At 43.5% G+C, this 14,185-nt stretch overlaps 1 protein-coding gene across 11 annotated transcripts in view; it reads right to left on the bottom strand.

Moving 5' to 3' along the window:
* Positions 1–14,185, bottom strand: part of MCF2L2 (MCF.2 cell line derived transforming sequence-like 2) — a 154,526-nt gene that overhangs the window by 110,823 nt on the left and 29,518 nt on the right. For 10 of the 11 annotated variants that reach the window (XM_035334040.1, XM_035334038.1, XM_035334041.1 and 7 more), the window contains one exon: positions 7,566–7,649. In XM_035334040.1, the coding sequence (XP_035189931.1) occupies positions 7,566–7,649 (84 nt within the window). Of the gene's footprint in view, positions 1–7,565; positions 7,650–7,840; positions 8,027–14,185 lie in introns of those variants that run through there. The other variant, XM_035334043.1, reaches the window with a different exon arrangement.

Here is a 14,185-nt window from a genome sequence, read left to right as displayed (position 1 = left end):
AGCTTCATTACCCCAATGCACTGAATTGATTTCAAATTCTGAACAGAGCCATGGCCTCCACATTGGCCTGGGGTGAAGGCGAATGGTGCCTGGCATACTGACCTCGGGGCACTCCAGCTGCACTACCTGCCAGCAGCAGTGATGTGCAATATGCTGTCAAGCCAATCTAGTCAGACTTCCCCCCTGGCCCAGACCCTTTGCTGTAGCCTAGAGACCAGGAACTCGGGCCAGCACCCAGTCAGGACGGTTTGTTACAGATACTTAGTGACATCTTCTGGACGTGAGCAGCAACAGCCAGGAACACAAACGGGATGCTTGGCTGCTCTGTCTCGCAGCATTCAGTGCACTACCGGGTATTTAATACATGGCTCCTGAGCACCACGCTTTCCCATTCACGTATTTCAGAAACGTGAAGACACTCTTCACATGTGGGAGATGTAGCTACCTGGACTATTCTGGGTTAAAGCAGCAATATTTGCCTCTGGAGGACAAGATAAAGATTTCCCTAGATGTTCTCCTTTCAGCAGCTGACAGTTTACCTGCAGTCATAGCCAAGATTTGTCTAATCTACAAGTTTCACATGGCACTTCTCATCCTTTGTTTCCCTTTTATCTTCTCGTTCTGTTACATCCACATTCATGCATGTGTTCCTCTTCCTCTGGCCTCTTTTCACTGAATGAGATAAGGCAGGCTGATGAGGCACTGCAAGTACGTGGGTGTGTATTTTGGTCACAGAATCCCCTATAAGAAGCCATCCAACGAATGGATGCAGGCACACAGAAAGCTGCCTTCTTCCCTTCACCCCTGGCAAGAAACCTAGCAGAATACATAGGAGCAGCTTCAGACTGAGCATTTGACTAAAAGGCTGGATTAGCAGCTCTTGGGCTCCTCCTCATTCCCTGAGATGGAGGTAGAACTTATTGCTATTACTAAAGCAGAAGAAAGCTCAAAAGGTTCTTGAACACAGAAATCTTGTATTTTAAATAAAGATAAGAAACTCACTGTTCATGCAATATTATGAAATCACGGTGAAGTTTGGTGTAGATTTGTGAAGCAAAATTGTTAAATATTATGACAGGGAGGAAAAAAAGGAATGCCCAAAGTGTTGGCAAGTAATAATGGAAATGTTCGAACACGTTGTTCATGTCCATATCTGAACCTGTAGCAGTAGTTGGGTTACAAGGGAAAACAATCCATATCCGTTATCCACGTATCCATCGATTTAGCAAGGTAACAAGAGTGGATGTTAAGGTATAGAGTGGAAGCTACTTATACAACAAGGGTGTCTAGAAAGCTCTCTCCTCTTTACAAGAGCAGTTCCATGCATCTACTTGTTAATGCAATTTTTTTTCCCTGACACTAAACTAAAATTTGCTGCAGTATGCAAATTTCTGCAGAATGGGAACTGACAAGCTGCAGCCCCATGTCTTTCCCTGGGCCATCACCCTTACCTTCTAGGGAGTTGTCACAAGATTTCTTCCGATCCTTAAAATACTTGACTGGCTCCTCAATGCCTTGGCAGGGCAGAGGGCACAAACTAAAAACCAACAGGGACAGCCTTCAGTCAGTTCCACAGACATTAGGTCGAGGTACATGGAATTTCACCCCAAAGACACTCTGTATAGTCACTGACCCTGCTGGGATTGCGCCTGAAGCCCATGCTCCTGGGCATCACTGGTGGGGAAAAAAACGGGACTATTTGCTGACCAGAAAAATTTACAATTCATCATAAGTAAGGCAGACAAGGACAGAACATGCTCCAACAGCTCCAGTGAAGGACAAAAGAAAAGGAAAAAAATATATTTCAGAACAAGGTTAAAAAAAAAAAAAAAAAGACATAAGTAGAAAGTAAAAGCAGGTGGAGGGAGACTGCAAAGGAGTGCTGAGCAGAGTGAGACATGCACAGGGAACAAAGCTGAGGAGAGTTATATTACGGCTAGCCAGGGCACGTCTGCTCCATTCAGCGGTGTCTGTGCAGCAAGGGGGGCAAAGACTGCCAGGAGCAAAGTTGCTTGATGGAAAGCCAAAGCAACGAGAGGCACAAGCTGAGCTAAAGGGCTGCATGGGGAGGAGCGAAGTATAATGACCTGAGTTCAGTGCAGTCTAGAGGAGAAAGAAAGATTCACTGAAAAAGAGAGATCACGAGCATAGGCAGGCCTGACAGCTGTCTTCACGCGATGCACAGGCCTCCGCCTCGCTGGCTTGCAGCTCCTCCAGGCTCCATTAGATGCCACCCTGCAGCACTCTTCGAGCTCTCAGCCACCTCCAGCACCTTCTGGCAGCCCCAAACTCTGGCTCCAGGCCAGGGAAAGAGCAGCTGGTGGCAGTGTTTCTTGCCAGCAGCAGCCATCAGAGTTGGAGGCTCAGCTGGCAGAAACGGGAGGCTCGGGGCTATCCTCCAGCTGCGCTCACACCAGGCCCACTTTTGACCCTGCCCTGGGGCAGCCAGGCCATCCTCTGGCAGCTGCCCACGGGGCACTGCTGCTCACACAGTGACACCCTGGCTGCTGTGACAGCTAGCCTGAGCTTTGTCTGCACAGGAAACTCACCCAGATTTTGTCTGCCATCTCCTGACGCAGAGCTGAGCTCCCCGCCCAGCCAGCCTCCAAACACAACGCGATGCCACCCATCAGCTCCTGCAGTTTCCTACCAGAGGTCCAGCTCCTTTCTGTTTTTATCCCCTGCAGACAGCCAGGATCCTGCCTCACATCCAGCCCAAACTCATTGTATTAAAGGTCCGTGCTGGTCCCTATTCCCGGCCCACTGTTGCGTGCTGATTGTAAGCCTTGACATGCGATCAGAGGTAGGTTGTCAGTAAGCAGTTAACTCAGTCCCATTCAGAGTCATACAGAAGTGGGTGAAACTCAACAATTTAGAGCACTTGAGGCAGACAACAGCAGCAGGAGTTGGAAAAGCAAGAGGCAGAGCTGCCTGGAAAGAGGCAAGGATGAAGTGGAAAAGATTACAGCCTGCTTGTCCTCCTGCCAGGTTTGCCAATCAAAAAAACAGCATCCCTTCTCTCCTCTTCCAGCGCACTTTCCTCATTTTCCACCCCAGCTTCTTGCTCAGCTTCTCCTCTTCTCTTGTGGCCTAAGGGCAAAGGGACAGGAAGAGCCCAGGTGGCAGGACAGAAGTACACAGTGAATGTGGAAGGGAAAGAAAAGCAGGAGAGACAGCACAGCTTCAGGGAGTGCAGGGCATAGCAGCAGGACCTTGGCTCACTCTCCTGTGTGCCAGTTGCCCAGGAGCACAACACAGGAACAACTATGAGGTGCTATCAGATATTTTTCATGTTCTTAAGACAAATTAATTTATCACAGGACACAGTGACAGATCTTCCAGCTGCCAGGACAGCCTGGCTAGCTGTTACAAACAGGGCCAGAATTCAGCTGTGGCCATAAAATAGGTGAAGCATTTCAGGGGAACGCTTATTCAGGGGAATATGCATGACGGATAATAGGATATTGTAGCAGAGAAAGTTTAATTTTGCTTTGCAGTGTGAAGGGTGTGATTGACAAATGAGGTGTGAGGGCAGCATTCTGAGAGCCCACACAGCTGGAGCTGCACGGTGGTAGGACTGATGTAAAAGCAGCAGGCAATTACAAGTGCAGGCCAAATTCCTGGACACAGTTGGGATGCTAGGAAGTCAACGACTCCCCCTTTCTAATCCACCTATGCTTCCTGCCCAAGCACCAAACAGAGCCATGGTTTAGATGCTGAGGTGCTGCATTCAAGTCCCATTCACATCAAGCAGTTCTTTTAGTAACACGAGCAGCTAGACTTGTAAAATAATATCTAACCAGGTATTACCAAGTATGCTGAATCCTTTGGGAACACAAAACCAGGCTACCAGCAGAAGTTCCAGAAGTTTGTCTGCAGTTTTACAGTGCACACCTTGCCGCCTGCCCCAGACATCAACTCATCAGGTAGTATTGGAAAGTTTTCTTTCAAATTTTGCTGACGTTCAGGCAAACTGCTTGTGTCTGCCCACATGCAGAGAGCTCCCTTAGTCATAGCAGGGCCGAGCACAGTTCATCTTGTGGGTGAGACAGATGAAGGGTTCGGTCATATCTTGGCTGAAGTTTCTCTGCCTTGGTTAGGTTTTGCTTTTTCCATGCTCTGGAATAGCTTTTATTTTGTTTCTCCGTGTTGATTAAGGGCTATGAATGCTGAATTTCTAAACACTTGAATGACGCTTCCTGGGCTTCGGTTTTTCCACAATCTCCAGACTGTCCTTTCATCAGGGTCAGGCCAGGTTTTCCAAAAGGCTCGGTTCAAGCAGGAAGCAGATGGCCAAATGCCCTCCAGGCTTCAGAAATTAAATAAACTGGCTTCACAGTCAGTTACCATTTTCAGATATAGTCTCCAATGCACTGAAGTGCATTGACTTGGGAAGAGCAGAACAAAAAGAAAATGAATCTCTGCTAACACACTTCGTGACAGTTTGTCTAATAAATTCATGATTTAGCAACAGGATCTTTTATTGCTGCATCTGGCAGATTGGGTTCTTTGACAGAGCAATTAGAGGTAAGAACAGGTTGTGGAGGTGCAGATAAAAAGAGAAAAGGCAGGAGTAGTTCCAAAAGCAGGTTGGTACAGTGAGTTATTAGTCAATCAGTGGGACAGGAACAGTATTTTACCAGTGTCTCTTCATTCTTCAATAAAAAATGGTTCATGTTAGAATAGGCAGCTATCCTTGTAATCTACTTCTCTTAAGAGCTACAGGAAACACAAACATAGCTGCATATGTGTGCAAAGCACTCCTGTGTTGTCACAGCTGTAATCCCATAATTAGGAGCTCAGCTGTCAGGGAAAGGAAAGAGGCAGTGGTGGTTTCAAAACTAGAATTTAACCACAAGAGCCAGCATTCCCACTAGATCTCACAAGCTAAGCAAGGTTACATCAGCACACAGAAAGGAGATGACGAAAGTAAACTGCATGATTAAGGACCTCATCACATCACACTTCAGCCTTTTCCATGACCACAGCACTCCAGGGAAGCCTTGGGAGTGTTTCCCTGTTCTTGTCATGAACAGTACAGTCTTGGTTAGTTGGGTAGCTGGAGAACCAGGAGATGCAGGAGGCTGCCAGTGTCTAATTCATTATAACTAGACCGTGTCAAACACTAAACTTATTAGCTGGCTACGTAATTCTCATCAGGTGGTCCTGAGACTACAAGACAGTCAGATCCTCTTCTGAGAAGTTTTAGCACAGCAATAGTAGAGGAAAGTGTTTCTAGTGAGTCATGTCCAGAGAAAACAAAGAGCCTTTGATTTCAGTTGTTCTACTCTTTTCTGCTTTACTGCACAGAAATATCATGATTGCGTTACCTCTGACCCCAGATGATAGCTGTTAAGAAAAAGCTGATATCAACCAAAAATGCCAATTTATAAAAATAAAATAAAGTCTGCAAAAGTGATTGAATTATTATCACTGGACAAATGGATGTGGGGTCTCCAGGACTGAACAGTAGAGCTCAACAGCGTCAGAAGCTGTGCAGTAGCACAAACCAGACTGTCATTGCTAACACACCGAGCTCTGCATGTGCGTGCATGGCAGAGGTGTCTAGCTGCTCTCTCAAGGCTGCAGCCTATAAAGGGAAGGAAATCTAACTAGTATAAAACAGAACACTTTTACAAAGCTGTTCAGAAAAACATACAATCCATCCAGCCAAAGCAGTCTACAAGTTGGGAGTGTCTTACTGGCTGCTGTGATGAGGCTAAAGAGGTTTTTGTCAGACAGCAGTGACTGAGCTGTAATGTGACAGCATGGAAAACCAGGAAAAAGGCTAAGTTTCAGGAGATTTTCAGTCACCAAGTAAGCAAGCACTGAAGCACCAAAATATCTGTGGTTGCTTGTGCACAATGAAAAGCAGCAGAGCTACGTGCTAGATACAGCTTTTACTAATAGTTTTTAAAGCTGCAAACCAGGACAAGGTTGCTCAAAGCCCCATCCAGCCTGGCCTTAAGCTCTTCCAGGGATGGGGCATCCACAGCTTCTCTGGAGAACCTGTTCCAGTGCCTCAACACCCTCATAGTATAGAATTTCTTCCTGATAGCTAATCTAAGTCTACCCTTTTTTAGTTTAAAACCTTCATCTCTTATCACCACACTCTCTGACAGAGTCCATCCCCAGCTTTCCTGTAGGTACCCTTTAGGTACTGAAAGATTGCTATAAGGTCTCCCCCAAAGCCTTCTCTTCACCAGGCTGAACAACCCCATCTCTCTCAGCCTGTTTGCATAGAAGTGCTCCAGCCCTCCGACCTTCATGGACCCCCTCTGGACTTGTAATACATCCATGTTTTCTTGTGCTGAGGGACAAAAAATTGCTCTCGCCAGTGAAGACTGAAGCAAAAAAGTCACTGAATACCAAAAGGAGTTGAACAGTGATTAGACTTCCCTGTTTCCTTCCTTGTATTTAGAATATTTAGAAAGTTGGTTAGCACTAACCAAAGGGATTAGAGAACTGCTTCGCTCATGCTATGCCCTAAGTGAGAACTGGTTTCAAATTTGACAACAGGTCCCAGATTAGGGGATTGTCATCTCCCACTCAGTCATTTTTGCAGTTAAGCAACTAGCTCAAAGGGGAAGGGGCTCCCAGATCTTCCTGATGAGCCAGAAGAGAACACTACAACATTACTCCACAAAAATTGTCTTAGGATAGATGCTTTATTAGCATTTCTTTGTTACCCTGCACTGAACACAATGGTAGAATGCATACTTTAAAAGACAAAGATGCAGCAAGGATTGGGCCCGCTGAGCTGAGCATTTGCAGAGCCAGGTCTGTGCACTGCATATCCAGTGTTCCTCTCCACGAAGTAGAGGAGGGACAGGCTGTGCAAGAATACCATACTGTGACCATCTAAGTGTTTTGTGCAAATTAATGATACCTCACTATATGTCTATAGGGAAGAAGGAACAAAAAATCTTAGTTTCCTTATTTGCAGAACAGACAGAAAGAGACAAAAGATGTTGCCAGAGGCCACAACGTCTACAGCAGAAGCCATTTTAGGACCAAAACAAGGATTTCTCTTCTGCAGAAGCCAAAATATGTCAAATAATTTGGCAAATATTTCAGTATCAACTATTTCTTTGGGGCAGGAACTGCGTCACTTTGTGCAATTGCAATGTTCAGGCAAACAAAGGAATATGGTATAATCAAATCTTTAAAAGATTAGAACCTTACACTATAGAAATGAATCATTTCTAAAACAAAGGCAAATGAGGAAGAGGGGGGAGGTCATGAATAACTCCCTGATAAACGAGAACCTTTCCCACAAACAACGAGCTTGGACATTGTGGAAATATATGTACAGAAAGCTTTATTTAATTTCTTAGCATTGTGGAGAACACAGAAAATTAACTCGCCTTAAGAAAAGCAAGCACAGCAAGCTGGCACTTATCACTTCCATGCACTGTGAGGGTCTAATTATAACAGCCCTTTTCACTGGTAACATAAAAATGCTTTTGCAACTGCTGTGCAGAGCTGAAGAGTGACAGTCAGCATGACAAATTCCAGCACATTTCCAAGAGAATCCCAGAACGTAATTATTAGAAAATTCTTACCTGACAAGATAGCAAACTGCCTGTGAAGCTGTTCTATTATATCCACTGCAACCAGTGGTCGTATCTCCTGCTGCATGATTTCATCTGTGTAAGGAAAGCAGAAACCTTCAATGAGTTAATAAAACCTTAATGACAATTTTTACATCCTCCAAAAACCCAGCAAAACAAAGATGACACTCAAATGAAAATAGCCTGGCTTGACTATTGGTGCAGATACGATATGACTGTCATGGATAAGTTTACGATACTTACAGTCTCATTTTCAGCCTACTTACTTTTCTATTGCCATTTGATTTCACAGAGCATTTCATAAACCAGCTCCAATAGACTTCCTGGAGTTCGTCACAGATTTGCTCAAGCTGACAGACTGCCCCTTACTAATTCATGTTCTGTATTAAGCTACTGAATTTGGGCCACCATGTAAAGCAGCTTTTCAATCGTTGAAACAGTAAGGTCTATTTCAGATAAAGAACCACGTTCCACTCCAAACTCCCTGGTCACCTCTTAAAGACTTTGTGTAACCAACCAACCCAGAACGATTTCCTTTGCTGATGCTTTTTCCGCTACAAGCGAGTATACTGTAAAAGGAGGAAATCAGGGGCTGTGAAGCTTTCTTCACATGAAAACAAAGCCTGTTCTTATGAAGTAAATGCTGACAAGTTAAAAATATCTTGACAAGCAGCTGAAGAAAAATATTGACAATATTTGCACATGTGGATTCTGTGTGATCTATACAGTGTCCAGCAAGTATAATCTGCATTGAGCTACTTTGATGTCTCTCAGTAACAGGTACTTACTGGAACAGGTAACTCTTCTCCCTGCTCTTCAGCACAGTCTGGACAAGCAACATTTTTTACTCGGGAATATCTGCTATCTTAACTGGCAGGATCCAGCTTTATGTTGCAATAGTACCTGTTACAATTGGGCCTTTAGCCACTTCACTGCTACAGACAACAGCCAGGTATGGCTTTGTAGAGCTGCCTCTGTACTAAGCTGTCTGAAACGCCCAGGCAACAGGTGGAAGGAGGACGCAGATGGATCAGAGAGCAGACTAAAGGCAAATAGCTGCTGTATTTAAGCACCAAGATCTTCACTGATGTCAACACAAGGTATGCACTGAAATACCTTGGGGCACCTGGTTTAAAATACACTGTCCAGAAAGAGACAGGGAAGTCAGAGAGGTTAGAAATTGCTTCTCCTGCATCCTAGTCTGTTGCCCCAAATATTGTCTTTATTTTACTTCCAGACATCCATTCTGATCCTTTCCGGAACTAGGAATTTAGTTTAAAATTACATACAGCTTGGATTTTTGTGTCCATTCCCTAATTCTTTGGACTCATTCGACTTTCAAACATTTCACTAATGTCAAGACAGTAACTGGAGAGGAAGTGTCATTGCCTTCTCCTAGGCAGAGGGTGACACCACATGAAGAGAAGTGCCATAGATGTGGGCTGATACACTAAACAAGGAAGTAATTGCAAGCAATAGGAAAAAAAGTCTCCAGGGAGTGGATTCTACAAGTCATCTCTTGGAACTAAAGAGGGGAAAAGTCAGACTGAAATGAGTTATGTTTTTAATGTGGTATCCTCAATTTCCATCCTGTTTATGCAGCCTATTGTCAGCTTTTCTGGTTCTTACAGATGGCTAAGAGCAACTGGAAGAGCAGAGTAATGAATCACAGTTAATTTGCTCGATTTTAGTAATGTTCAGAATTTCTCAAAGGAAAGCCCACTGAGCAGGAAGGGATAGATTTATTATCTATATGGTGGCAGCATAGATATACCAGCCAACAGCCATAAAAACACTCCATCTTTTGAGAAAACAAACGGGTAAAGCAAACAAAATAACAGTAACTCATTAAGTTTTTCCTTCTTTTTACTCTGCTGTTTCCCCCACAGGTCCTACTCTGGACATGCTTGGAGTTTAAGGAAAAGCAAAACAACACCTTTAAATATACAAGGATATTTATTACGAAGCCAAGAACACTACAAGCCAGATTTCTCCACTAGCTGCTTAAAAACAGCATGATGATGGCCTTGTTTAGAGTCAGACAAATACTATATCTGAAGAACCCCTAACAAAAAGGGCCTATAATGTATGAATGCAGTTCTCAAGAGGTACTGACAAGCGTCTCCAGGTCTTTCGTCAAAGACCTCTATTGTCCTTTGCGCAGTCTACTTTAAATGCTCCTGAATCACTGCAGTAGTAATAGAGCCATCTTTGTCGAAGCACAGTTGGCAGCAAGATGGAGGCAGATGAGAAAAGGGGTGTTAAGACTAAATACCAAAAAAATATGGGAGCAGAAAAAAAAAAAAAAAAAAAAAAAAAAAAAAAAAAAACATTTAAAACAGAGCGTGGACCCTCCGAACTGAGATACCCTGGAGCATCTGCTGAAGAAAGCACTGTTGATTACAGCATCTGGAAAATGCGAAGATATTGTGAAAACCATGAAGTCCAACAGGTGCACTCAGGTTTGGGTGGCCAAGGCTGAGCTTGTATCAAGCAGTTGCATATATGGAACAAAGGTTTCTACAGTGGCTGAGACCATCACAAGGAGGCTCAACAGAAGGGAAAAATGAACTAGGAAACATGCTGCCATCTCCAGCCTCTCTCAGACTTGCTCCAGGGTAAGAGAGCCTGCCAGCCCAACAGTTTGCTTTTGATGTTTGCCAATATGAAGGCATCACTGATATCAAACAGTCGAGAAGAACAGAATTCTCCCTTCATATAGCTGCTGTAGTAGCTTGCTTTAAAAATAGTTCATTTCTGGTTTCTAAAGATCCTTTTTCTACCACAAGAAATTTGTGGTTTTAGGGTAAGATGAGGTAATAGAAGCAAGAACTGCGGAGTGCCAGTCAGGTTTCTTCAAATCCCCTGACTGGGCAAGACTTTCTCCAGCGAGCCACGTAGGATTTCCTGTAAAACCCACACTCTGTACAAGACTTTCAGATGATGAGAAAGGTGAAAAATAGATTTGGTGACTATGAGTTAGCGCAGAGTTAGCAATCAAGTCTGAGTCCTTGGAAACACACGATTACTTGGGGCTGATAAAGAAAGCTTTTAATCTTTGACTAAAATAAAAACCTGGAAAAAAAATCTTAAAAGCAAACCAAAATGATCCTACAGGTCTGGTTTTGTTTTTAAACCAAGACAGTTTGCCTGGAATTAGTGAGCATTAAACAGTTCATCTCTTCCACTAGACTTTATCCCAGGAGGCCCTGTAGCCTTTCTGGCCTGCATACTGCAAGCCACACGTACACACGATGTGGTGTTCAGCCTCTCAGGCAGCAGCAACATGCCATTTTCTTATGTGATGTATGCCACAGCTGAGAAAACCCTGCTTTACCAGCTCGCTACCAGCATACCAGACTAACAGCTGCAGGTTCACGGACTGCTTCAGAAAACCTTATTGGCATGTTTTAATTCATTACACAGGGGCCAATAAGTCAATGGGAAAGGTTAAGGAAGCTGACAAGTCACAGGAGTTTGACAACAATTGCCTTGCTTAGTTGTACCTTGTTAATATCCACAGAAGAAATTTAGCAACCCCTGGTCACTCCAAAACAGTCCTGTCCTCTGCCAAAAATGCACATAGCCATGAAACTGCACATCATATCAAGGCGTACACCAGCCAAGGGACTGGAGCACAGTTCTCTAGGCAACCTTTTCGAGCATTTCCTAGTTTGTCTGGTTCCTCCTGAGGTCTTCATTTTTTATTTTTATTTATTATTTTTTAATTGACAAGGCAGCCACAGCCACACTTAGCTTCTCAAATTTAAAAGAGAACAAAGTTTAATCGATCAAACAGTATTCTGTGGAACAATGCCAGTGCCCTACACAGGTCACCAAAGGTGAATCTTTACACATACCATGCAGATCTTCATTACTTGAGCTAATTCAATTTGCCAGGACAATTAAAATGTGAATAAGGATGTGATACTTGAGGGGCAAAAAATGAAACATGTCAGTTTATCTACTCTTGGTGCTCCTCCGTAACTGCTGTATGTTCAGTTCCTAGCAGAGATCATTCAAATGATTGCACGTGAGACCAGTTTCCTTGCAGAAGCATTAGCCTTGCACTGCTGTTTCCCAAGGTTTTCTACCAAGGGGGAAGAAAAAGAAAAGCAATTGCTATAGTCACGTCTGACAGCTTCTCCTCCCTTCTTGATCTCTAGAGAGGCTAGCTGCAATTTTGCTATCCAGTTTTCCAGAGGAAAGCCATTCAGTTATGCTCTTAATTCTTCACTGTGCAGTGCAACATGCTTGGGTTTTCCCCAACACATGCTATTTTGTTTCTCGTCACAGCTGTATTCATTCCTGCAGCCCTGGTGCACAGCACACAGACTGCTGCCTTCAGAGCTACGCCAGCAGAAGCTGATTAAAAGCTCCACTGAACATAATCTTGCCCCGTCCTCTCGGAGCAGAAACTAGTTTATATGCTAATGGCAACTAATGGTTTCCAACAGCATTGGTGAGATGACCTGCTGGAGTGAAAGACTGGATTGCGCCAAGCAGCTTGACGCAGCAGTGCCTGCTGCTCCATGGAAGACAACCCAAGGCAAGCAGCCATAGCAAGACACTGGGGTTTCTTTGTTTGTAGTGGCTGAATGCTGCAACTGCCTGGCCTTCTGTTGGAAAAGGAGGGGAGTTCTTCAATCCCCCGTCTGAAGTCACTAATCTTGGAATAATGGGTTACAAATTTTCAGAGCAAAGTTCATCTCTTCCTAATGACAGCCTAATTATGCAATTCACATTTATATCATGCTGTGGAAGAAGGAGGGATGGAAGACAGCTGGGAGTGAATTAATGTCTCTGCAAAATTGGTAGAGTACATCAGCCTCCTTCTACTTTGAACAAGCTCAGTCAAGGATGACCCTCACAGTATTAAATCAGAACTGTGGATTTGGGAAAAAAATCAGATTGCTGTTATGATGGGAAAATTGACAGAATTAAGCAAAAGGCCAGAGATTTCATTTGAAGAGAGTTAAAGGACACCTAATGCCAGGCATTCTCATTTTTCTTTAAAATTACCAAAAGGCATCATGATTTCAGAGTCTGAAAGCTGTGAAGCACCTACAGTTCAAACGCTCAAGTTCTGTGTCTTCTGGCCATGAACAAAACCCCAGCTAGCAAAGTGTATATCAGCGCTAAGGTAGATTTAAAGAATTAAACATAAAAAGGAGACAGTCAAATTTGCATGTCATCAACGAAAAGGTTTAAGCAGGCTAAAGGCTTTTAAAATACTCTATCCAACCAGAATTTCCAGTGCAAGCCTTTAAGTAAAGCGCCCCCCTTCCTGAAGGCCAAAATGTACTTATAGGGTTGTTACACCAGAGAAAGAAGCTTTTGGTTTGGGATTTTTCTTTTTTTTAAAAAATTCTATTTATTACTCACTATGTGTGCCCTCTGTTTACTCATTGATAGTTTGTTTATTCTTCCAGCCTGAATAGAGAAACAGCAAGATCAGTTCCTGTTGCAAGCTGGCCACATGTGCTACAGATTGCTTGCTCTAGGAGGAACTAAAATCCCAGCTATCAACAGAAGGGAAATCCCATCCTTTCTCTTGTCCTTCCGCAGTACTACAGACAGGCAGGCCTCAAGGAGGTAGGGACACTGGAGAATTAAAATTCCCACTTATTTGCAGGTCAGCATTGCCACAATGTAAAAGGGAAATTTCTAGTTTATCCTCAGAGGACAACAACAGCTGTTAGCAAACTGCAAGGACTTTAAGGACTTGCTTGCAGTGCTTTTCAGGTCGCAAGGAGTCCAGCACACTCCTTTACATTGGAAATGCAAGTGAACCATAGTTATTTTGGATCCGAACCTGAACTCCCACCAGGATCAGTGGCTTTATATCCAGGCTTCCTGGTTGTTGCACTAAAACTAGAGGAAATGTACACATACTTAGAGGTCTGTTTTGTTAAATGTTTAAACGTGTACTTATCTAAAATGACAGAAGAGAGGCAGGAAGTTCAGATACAGAATTAGAATCTGAGCCCAGGGAATCCCAAGACTTGGAAGCAGTGAATTTGACAGTTCTCAATCAGGAGAATTGATAGTTTAAAAATCATGTATCCACTTGAGTCAAATTGGTGAGCAGGCTCAGGAACCCAGTCAGGATGGGTCCCTGCTGCTGCCATATGTGGTGCTGTTGCTGCTAATGTGCACCCTCCGGGCTTTACTTCAGCTTTCTAAGCCAACTTTAAAAAATATTGGTATAGACTTCCCTGGGGGAAGAAACTGATTTTGCCACATTTTCCAATTAACCACTTCTTGAAAAACAATCCTTTGATGTTGGCTGTTTGGTGTGTACAGAGTGTCACACTTTAAGGATATCTACAGTTATTTAGTGTCACAACGCATCATGCGTTTATGCACACATCTATGAATCCTTGAGTAATGATCACCATAAAAGCTAACTTTTTAAAAATAATACAAAATTACTAAAGCATACACTATCACTATTTACTTTAGGTGACTTCATATCCCATCCCATTCTGAAGATACAACATTGCTCTAAAATCATGAGATACTAGTGATTAATAAATCTCGTACACCATTGACTATCCATAATCAGCAAAGAAGAAAAGAAACACCATTCCACATCATCTGCACAGCAA

This window comes from Oxyura jamaicensis, chromosome 9 (assembly GCF_011077185.1).
Source record: "Oxyura jamaicensis isolate SHBP4307 breed ruddy duck chromosome 9, BPBGC_Ojam_1.0, whole genome shotgun sequence".
Classification (NCBI taxonomy): Eukaryota; Metazoa; Chordata; class Aves; order Anseriformes; family Anatidae; genus Oxyura; species Oxyura jamaicensis.
Note: the sequence above shows the minus strand (reverse complement) of the source record. Positions and strands in the feature narration are given on the sequence as shown.